This window comes from Salvelinus fontinalis, chromosome 40, assembly GCF_029448725.1.
Source record: "Salvelinus fontinalis isolate EN_2023a chromosome 40, ASM2944872v1, whole genome shotgun sequence".
Taxonomy (NCBI): Eukaryota; Metazoa; Chordata; class Actinopteri; order Salmoniformes; family Salmonidae; genus Salvelinus; species Salvelinus fontinalis.
Window position 1 is genome coordinate 18,034,936 of NC_074704.1, and position 9,453 is coordinate 18,044,388.

The following is a 9,453-nucleotide window of genomic DNA, read 5'->3' on the forward strand; positions in this document are numbered from 1 at the left end:
GCAGCTTAAAGAACCTGGAGAGGAGGGGGAACATAAAGTGCCTCGGACCCAAATACGCATGATCCTTGTTTCTGCATCGGCGTGAGATCGGCGAACAACTAAAGGGCAAAAGTTTGAACGCATTACCTGTAAAACCACGATTACAATGTGGGTTGCAAGGCGATTTATCTCTTTAATCGCCCGGAGAGGTATGCACAAATGTTTTATTCAAGCCGTGAAGTTTCTCTGAACTTCTTAATTACATTTTTTCAGGTGCTATTTGTTAGCGGGTGGGTATAATTTGTGGAACGTTCCAACAGGAATCTGCTCCAAAAACAAGGTTGCCGACAAAACAACGCATACAAAGTTGATACCAGGTATGGAGTGGCTATTTAATTAATTCATGTGAGTTGATGTCTATTCGGCAGCTAGTTAGCGAGGGGAATTGATCATGATACTTTGTATGCGTTGTTTGTGGGCAACCTTGTACCTTACGAAGTTTTTGGAACAGATTCCTGTTGGAACGTATCACTAATTATACCCGCCCCCGATTGTATGTTTCCCCTCTATTCTTGCAGGGCAGTATGGCTTATTCTACCAACCCCAGGGCTCACTCCCCAAACTAGAATTCCGACATCTCAACTGCACGTGTTGCTGGAGGAGTCGGATCCCAGTCGCAGGCTTTGAAACCCTCAATGACACCCTTTCTCCATCTACTACTCCTTGCGATGATGACAAGTCGCTGGACGCATACTACACCTCAGCGCAGCGAGATGTCATTCTGCAGCTCCTCAACAATGCGGCAGAGTCGGAGCTCGCCGCTGTCAAGCTCATTCGTGGACGCAAGTCTGTCAACATTGTGGAATACAGGACTAGAAATGGACCTTTAAAAATCTCGAAAGCGTCATAAATGTGCCGCTACTGAAACACAAAAGTGCTGTCATTGTCTTCAACTCCACCCTCAACCCTCCGGAGGAGAAAAGTAAAGATCCAGCTAGCCAAGTTCATCAGACCAGAGGTGGAAAGGACCTGGCTAGAGGTAAGATGATTTAGCTAGACGGATGGCCTTGAGGTCTGGATGTTGATGGCACAGTTGGGCAGCCCACAGGGTCAGTCTCCGCTGTCATGTCACCACATAAATACTACGTCAGTGTTATTACATGTGTATTAATCCACTTTTGCCCTTCCAGGATGTGAATTCCATAGTGTCCATTGTGTGTGGAGTGAATAAAATAGCCTGGGCGCACGTGGATCGTGGCATGAACGTGTTGGAGTGGAAACCTGAGGATTGCCACAACTTCCTGAAGGGAACCTACATGGCTTCTGCCTACTTGGATGACGTAAGTTGAATGTTTCCGACCGAGGTATTCTTGCATTTGGGTAAGTAGGTTAGCGCTGAGACATGACTGTGCAGTCTCCTATGGTGTCAGTCTACAGCCATGTCTCAGGGCTAGGTTTCAGCTTCACGCATAATCATTGACTCTGTAATATCCAAATAGCCTAACTCCTGTACTTAATCACATCTCGTTATGTGCCATAACATCAGCAGATTTCCAGTGTGGTATCCCACCTCCCCAGTGCTGACTTCTTCGTTGTGGAAAAGACGTCCATCTCCCTTCAGAACACTGCCCTGTACCCAGTAATGGCTCACATGCGTACAGTGGAGGCTATGCTGTTTGCCCTGCTGGAGCCCTGCTACACCCAGCCTGACATCACTGCTCCACCCAAGGTGCTCAACATGATGCGCACCGCCGTCGGCCACCATTTTGGCCTCATGGTGGGCGAGTCGCGCACCAGCGGGGCCCAGGCGGTGCAACGGATGATAGAGTCAGTGACTCAGAAGATTCCGAGGGTGACATTCCCTCACAACCTGTTGGTGAAATACAGGAACCTCTTCCAGATGGGCGGGCGGCGTCGGGGGGAGGATCTGTGCGACGCCATGTTGCAGGCTGTGGCGTTTTACGAGCTGCTCGGTGAATCGAGTTAATGTTACAGCGGCAATTTCCACGCTCCATTTTCACCAGGGACTGAAACTGGTTGACTGTGTACAGTATGTGTGACCTGGTGGGGTCAAAGGTCACAGAGCTAACCTGAGAGAGAGACCTGCATATTGGAGGGTTGATGGAAATTGACACTAGCTTATATTTAAATGTATACTACAGCACTTCCCACCTGTAGACTCAGATGCTACTGCACTTCAGGTGTCAGTTCATGCCCCAGCAGCTGAACTCAAGCCTCTCCTCATAGACACCACACGTCATGTTCTTCACTTTCCCACGAATAGAAATGTTCTGTCAGGGCCAATGGTAAAGCAGAACAGGCTTGAATGTGTACAGTGATATGATTTGTCACATGCGACCACCTGCATCTGTACCTTTATGGACAAATGTTTATAATGCCTTCAAAGCCTGAAATACCACTGATTTTAAACACCAACTCACTGAACCAGATTGTAACAAATGCATGTTATTTTTATGCATAAATATAAAAATAGGATTTCATATTTTATTTATTATACATTTTGAATGCATACAGTAGACTCTTCTCACTCAGTGTAATAAGCATGAATGAATGTACAGCAAACCTTATCATGAACACCCATATGGGCTACATTCACTAAATCACAAGTCATTAACATAGGGAGATAATAGCATTAACCCCACTGTAATGCAGTGTAGAGCCAGAACTGACTTAAATGGTCATGGGAAATCACCTGCAAGGAGTCTCAGGCCTTAGGGAGGCCCAGGTGAATACTGCTGAGGTAATGCAGAAACCTAGGAGAAAGAGCATTCATACAACAAATCGGTCTTTAAGTCATCTGAGCAATCTCTTTAATTATAACTGTTTTCTCTTAGTAGAAATGAATACGGTGCTCTCGTGCAGTGTATTGACTCACCTGCCTTGGCCCTGCTCCTGAGTTCTCTCTGATAGGCACAGGGCGCGGAGAACAGGCAGGTAGACCACGGCAACAGCTTGCTTGTTTCCCACGGTGCAGAAGGCTCAGCTTGAGAGGACGGTTCTGATGACGTCACATCTCCTTTCGACCACGCCGGAAGACAAACTGCTGTTCAGATACCACCAGAAGGTTTTGTTTGCAATAATGCTCATTTCTGACTAACAGTTTGAACCAAATTCTAACAACATTACAAATGTGAGTGCTAACTTCACATAAGCATGTATGGTAATTTAGAGGACTGAGCCACCAATGCATTTCTTACAGTGAAAGAATAACAGAATACTCAGGAAACTGCACTCGCCTAGGATCACAGGAAGTGGTCTGACTGACGTTGAAACCTCGTCTGGGTGGGGCGACAGGGAGGGTGAGTTTCTCCATCCCCCTCCCCATCTGCTCCCCCTCCAGCCTCTGGGATCCAGCCCATCCGGAAGCCCAGGCCCTCTACTGTAGCCTGGATCTCTAATGTCCTCTCACACAACCACCTACAGCCCCCCATCCTCAACTCATCTAGCAGTCCATACTTAACCTCCGCCCCTGTCTAGAGAAAAGCCCTTGGTCTGCATGGGCCAGCCTTATGTGGAGACTCACTCAGTAGAGAGGTATCAATGAAGGACATGAGGTCCATAAAGTCAGTTATTGCATCTAAGCAGTCGTACACCAAGCCATCTGCCGCCTTCTCAGTTTGAAGTTTGTCATTAAGTCTCAATAATATTTGATACACTTGGATGAGCCCTCAGAGACAGTGAGGCTCTGTAAGGCTCTACTCGAACATAACATGATATGAGCTGATCTGGAATCAGATGTTGGCAGACATTTCTTTCTCCTCAGCCTGGAGCCAGAGGACACCTTAACTGGATTGATCCAGGATCAGTGGGATCTGAGGGTGGTGGCTCACTCTGAAGCCTAGGGCGAGTCACTTTCTTTTCAGTGAGGAGAGGACTGGGCTGGGTCCTGACTGGTAGGGGAAGGAGGAGCTCCAGGTTCGAGTAGAGCAAAGCTACACCTCTCCTCCAGCTCTCAGTAAGGATCTCCATCAGCTTGATGATGTCTGGTTTAGCCCAGGACGGGCACTGAGGAATCAAAGAGAAAGGCACCTCATACAGTCAGACGGTCATTCAATGTTGTTACCTGAATAAAAGCATTGGATGTTCATCTAGTTCAAGTTCACAGGGCCTCTGAGGTGACATGACTTTAGAGTGGTCTGCAGGTCATGGCTGGGGCCAGAGTTCAGGAGCCCCAGCATGCTCTGAGTGCAGCCCACGTCACAGGAAGGATGGCTGGGAGAAGTATTTTCACCCACTGCAATGTCTTCCACTGCAGCAACATCCAGAGCTAGGGTTCACCAAAACAATCGAGTGATTCAATTGTAAGACTTGACGTACACTCTTTGAGACAGGGACCAAGAAAACTAAGGGGTCACAATACATGTGATATACTACCACACCTAACCATTGAAGTTAGTCAGTTAATAGTTTGTCATCACTCACTTCCATACACACCACCTGCAGGGTCCTTCAGTGGGGGTTGCCCTCTGAGATGCTTGTCCTCCTCCACTGCAGATCCAGAGGTGAGGTGAGCAGCATCCATCCTGACGTTCTCAGCCAGGCACAGTAGCTGCAGATAACTGCAAACATTCACCTGGGAGGGTGCACGACACAGACAGAAACGAAATGGAGTAGCAGCTTCATATCATGCACATTAGTTGAGGGGATGCAATGGTGCCAAGATGCTTGACTTACTACTGAAGGGGTTTTAAAAAGGATCGCTTCAAAGTCGCCGTCAAACTTTGCCTTGAAGGAGGGATCTGAAGACGGTTGACAGTTTGTGTTATGATTCAACTTCACATAATTTTCAATACAGATTGAATTCAAATTTTTCAGTATACAGTATATACACACACACCACTAGTGGTCAGTATCACAGGTCTCTTGGTTGTCTTCATGAAGGTCTTGATTGCTGTGAGGAATCCCACATCATCATCGAATAAGACATCAACCTGCCGGAGAGCAGGTGCAGCTTGGTCACTTAATTAAAATGTCTAGTCTGCAACCTGGAACTGTTATACAACCGAAATAAAACAACTGACAGCTGTGTGGTTTGCCTCTTCAAATAGAATGAGTGATGTGGACATCCTTTTACTCTGGCTACCTGTTGGTGGCTCTTCAACGTCTGGTGACAGTTGACTGACCAACGTAGGGTTAATAATATCTGCCTTCTTCACAGTCACGGTCTTGAGAGAGACTGTAGGAAATAATATCAACGATTAAACAAAAAGACTAACCGTAGCCACACCAGAGGAGGCTGGTGGGATGAGCTATAGGAGGACGGGCTCATTGTAATTGATGGAATAAATGGAAGGGTATCAAGCACATCAAACATATGGAAACCACACGTTCGGCTTTGTTGCATTAATTCTATTCCAGCTATTACAATGAGCTTGTGCTCCTATGGCTCCTCCCACCAGCCTCCTAAGATCCACACATGCCTATGTGTGGTTAACTAAACTCGCAAGGTGTTTCCTGTTTTTCTTAACTGTTTGGTAGGTGCTCGTCCTGTTTTGTAGATAACAAAGGGCCGTCTAAGTTTATGATCTCTGGTTTACTCTTCTTCTTGAAGAAGTTAGCCAGCATCATGGAGGCTGCGCTGCCACCTCTCTTATGGTGGGAGCTGAGGCACCTTCCTAGAGGATGAGAAAACCTTTCTGGGAGAGGCCACTTTATCTATGTGAGGAGAGCAGAAAATAGATGGTCATGGGACTGCATACCACTGCTTCTGAAGCTAAGCAGGGTTGGTCCTGGTCAGTCCCTGGATGGGAGACCAGATGCTGCTGGAAGTGGTGTTGGAGGGCCAGTAGGAGGCACTCTTTCCTCTGGTCTAAAAAATATCCCAATGCCCCAGGGCAGTGATTGGGGACACTGCCCTGTGTAGGGTGCCGTCTTTCGGATGGGACGTTAAACGGGTGTCCTGACTCTCTGAGGTCATTAAAGATCCCATGGCACTTATCGTAAGAGTAGGGGTGTTAACCCCGGTGTCCTGGCTAAATTCCCAATCTGGCCCTCAAACCATCATGGTCACCTAATAATCCCCAGTTTACAATTGGCTCATTCATCCCCCTCCTCTCCCCTGTAACTATTCCCCAGGTCGTTGCTGCAAATGAGAACGTGTTCTCAGTCAACTTACCTGGTAAAATAACGGTAAAATAAAATAAATAAATAAATGTAACCCACAGTCTCCATTGGACAAACACTATACAAAATAGTTGCTGTCACTTTAAATAAGTGATTTTCAGTAGATGGTTGTGCTTAGACTGCAATAAAATACTTTTCTGTAGCAGGGTGTGCTTACCAGCTACTGTGTCAGATTTAGTTGAGGTGTTGTTGTAGCTACTAAGATGAGATGGTTTGAAGGTGGTGCTTCCCTGGTGAGATTATTCTCCACCAGGTGAGATTGGGTGGCCTCTTTCAGTTAGGTCAGGATGTGGCGACCGCTGGGTGGGTGGAGGCGTTCACTTTGAACACCTGGAGAGGCCAAGGAAATGAGCAGTCAACACAGCCATCTTATATATATTAACACTGACTAGTCATACTGCACCCGAAGGTTAGAAGAGGATTGCATACACCCGTATGAAAGCTAACCTGTTTTGGTGAATCATATGACTGAATGAACATGAGCTAGCCTCTCCTGGTTCTCTGCTTTACCCATCTTATCCAATTACCCACAAACTGTCATTTAAAAGTTAAAAATAGAGGAATGTCTTTGTACCACGTTCTAACACTAATCAGCAGGTACTATTCAGGCTCCCGAGTGGCGTGGCGGTCTAAGGCACTGTATCTCAGTGTTAGACATGTCACTGTCACTGTCTAACGAACCACACCCTGGTTCGAATCCAGCTGTATCACAACCGGCTGTGATTGGCCCAGCGTCGTTCGGGTTTGGCCGGTGTAGGCCGTCATTGTAAATAACAATTTGTTCTTAACTACCTTGCCTAGTTAAATAAAGTTTACACATGTGAACGGGACTGCACATCTTCCAAGTAGTCTCACACTAACCTTGAAGCCCAGCTCCTGAGCGCAGGCGTATACCGAGGCAGTCTTGCCCACCCCTGGCGGTCCTGTGATCAGCATTGTGCGACACAGATCTTCCTCCTCCACTCTAGCCTCTCCCTGGAAGTCTGCACAGCCAAACCGGAGGTCAACACTACAATCAATGTTGTTCATAGAAGATTCATTGTCAGTGATGTTTTTTAAATAATTTTTACACATTTCCCCCCATCAATTCATAAGATCTAAAAGTTTTTATTTTTACCATTGCTGTTGGCATTTTCTTCTAATTTTCCTTACTCGCTCTTTTCTCCTCTCTTCACAGTCGACTCTCTGTTTCCATTTCTTTAACCAACTGCAAACAGAAATAAGGACACCATACCATAAAAGCTAGACATTGAAGGAGCTAGCAGTGGTGTTAGCAACTCACCTGTGTAGCTTCTTTACAGAGACAGAGTTGCCTATTACCTCACTGGAGTGCTGAGAGCGGTACTTCTCTGTCCACAGCAAATCCTCAATGTTGTGAACTTCACAACAGAAAAATAAAGGTACATATCTTGAAGGCCAATGGCAGATCCCAATCAATGACAGAGCTAAAGCACCTCTGTATTCTAGTGGTCCGGGGCATACATAGTTAGGACATTCAAAATTGGACAAAGAAAAGTAAATACATTGTAGTTTCAACAACAATCTGTATTAGGAATCATCACCTCTCCTAAGGCATCGCTGTGGTTGGGCAGGATAGACCTTCTGAGGAGATTCTGGTTGGTTTGGTGGGTTAGGGGTCAGTTCCTGACCTATCCCCAGACCTTGACTTTCCCGCTGTTGCCGCCTGAGTCTTTGTGTTCGGCTCAGCCTGCTTCTTCTAGGCTGACCCCTGGAAGAGGGGATAAGAGACCCCCTGACTTGGTGTTCTAAAGAGGGACTATACCCAGTAAAGCTGGTCTCTAAACACGGGCTAGACCTTTGGCGCTTGCGTACTGTTTCAGGGTCCTCCCTCTCATTCTGATGTTTCCTCTTCTCTCCTACAGAGCTAGGAGATGTAGCGCCTATCTCTGTCTCTGAAATAAAAGGCGACCAATATGACTGAATCTGATACTAGAGTATGGCACCACACAGACTGTATACATGACAATAAGAACATGACACAGATAGAATAGAGTTAACTAGGCAAGAAAGATGTGGTTATCGCCCCTACTTGGCCATAGAGAAGAAGGCTGGGTGCCCAAAATCCAATGACATCACAAAGTACTTAAGTATAACCCCACAACCTCTTGGGAGGAAGAGCCTAATTTCTGAGCAGGTGAAAGAGAAACCTAAGATGGCGCCTTGTCGTATTGGGGGGTCTTATGATGAGGTGCCTCTCTCTGTGTCACGGTCAACCAGTAGGCTGCACAGACTCAAGTGGAACAGATACCCCGAAGCAAGAACAAGCCTCATCAAGGATAGCCCCTGCTCAGACCCTCCTAATAATGTTATAGTGATTTCAGAGTCAAGCTGCTCCAGTGCTGACACAGCATTCAGGAGCAGGGCAGTGATGGGGTCTGTGGACATGGCTCAAGTCACTGGCTAATGCCATAGAGCAGGAGTTGGACTCACATCTGGCCAGAATGAAATAGCATGTACCCTCACAATTCAAGCAGCGGTGCAGTCTGCCTCTGGGACAACCAGGGTCTCGGATGAGAAAGTGGCATCCATTTTCACCAGGAAACGGGACACTAATAAGGCCCATAGTCCCCAACACTCACAGAGACAGATTTTGAATTGGTGGTCCAGCTCAACACTTAAACACAACCAGACTGAGAGGAAGGGGTCAATTACTTCTGGCTGGAGAGATAAGTTGTCAGGGTCTGTCCACAAGGGGTCTCTTGAAGAGGTCAAAGTGTCTAACCCACTGTTCCCAGTCTTCACTATGCCGCTGAAGAAATACAAATATACAATTCTGGAGTCAGAAAGTCCAGGTAAGATGAGAGACTATAGTTAACTAAAGGTTAAATAAAAATAACAAATATTTCTGTATCAAATTCCTTTCTGAAGATGTCACCATTATGGTCATCACATCAATAGGGCATTCATATCATTCAATATAATGGGAATACAAAATGAAAGTTGCTTTCACTTTTGTCTTCGTAGTGCCAGATTGTAGCATGCGCTGCAATAGTTACCTATAAAGTAGCACTTTCACAACCGTTGACACATTGTAACAACATAGACTTAGCTAGTTAGCAAACTTTACTTTCTGACATGATCTTCTGAACAAGTCAATGATAGCCTACCGAGAAAGTTACTTTAAACATGCAAAACACGTTTACGTTCACGCTAATTTCATAACTTAGCTTTTCACTAAACACAAATCAGCACACACAGCCAAATGTTTCGATGTTGTGTAACTTACCGCTTCCGTATGTTCAAATAGACGCGCCAAACCCAGATCAACCAATCAGACAGTAATTTGAGTACCACGTCACGAATATTTGG

General features: G+C 46.1%; 1 protein-coding gene and 1 pseudogene across 8 annotated transcripts; one reads left to right on the plus strand and one right to left on the minus strand.

The window, feature by feature from the left end:
* The first annotated feature begins 85 nt into the window (after positions 1–85).
* Positions 86–2,487, plus strand: LOC129839491 (transcription elongation factor, mitochondrial-like; annotated as a pseudogene).
* On the minus strand, positions 2,471–9,435 carry LOC129839492 (ATPase family AAA domain-containing protein 5-like). 8 transcript variants are annotated; one of them, XR_008757036.1, is made up of 11 exons: positions 7,686–9,434; positions 7,444–7,502; positions 7,241–7,330; positions 6,985–7,106; positions 6,281–6,453; positions 5,084–5,176; positions 4,838–4,931; positions 4,675–4,739; positions 4,423–4,573; positions 2,876–4,005; positions 2,471–2,753 (listed from the first exon to the last, which is right to left on the minus strand). XR_008757036.1 is itself a non-coding variant. In XM_055906983.1 (6 exons), exons 2-5 carry the CDS (start codon positions 4,875–4,877, stop codon positions 4,089–4,091), a joined length of 435 nt encoding a protein of 144 aa, XP_055762958.1. In that variant the 5' UTR covers positions 4,878–4,931; positions 5,084–6,260; the 3' UTR covers positions 2,471–2,753; positions 2,876–4,088. The 8 variants fall into 8 exon arrangements, 1 of the variants encoding a protein (XP_055762958.1); XR_008757031.1 differs by having other exon boundaries at positions 7,241–7,502; positions 7,686–9,435; XR_008757035.1 differs by having other exon boundaries at positions 7,444–9,433.
* Positions 9,436–9,453: the final 18 nt, after the last annotated feature.

Coding starts and splice junctions, on each gene's coding strand:
- LOC129839492 (XM_055906983.1), bottom strand. CDS start 4,877: ATGAAGACAACCAAGAGACCTGTGATACTGACCACTAGTG. Junction 4,740..4,837: donor TGTGATACTGACCACTAGTG/GTGTGTGTGTAT, acceptor AACCGTCTTCAG/ATCCCTCCTTCAAGGCAAAG. Junction 4,268..4,422: donor TGCAGGTGGTGTGTATGGAA/GTGAGTGATGAC, acceptor GGTGAACCCTAG/CTCTGGATGTTGCTGCAGTG.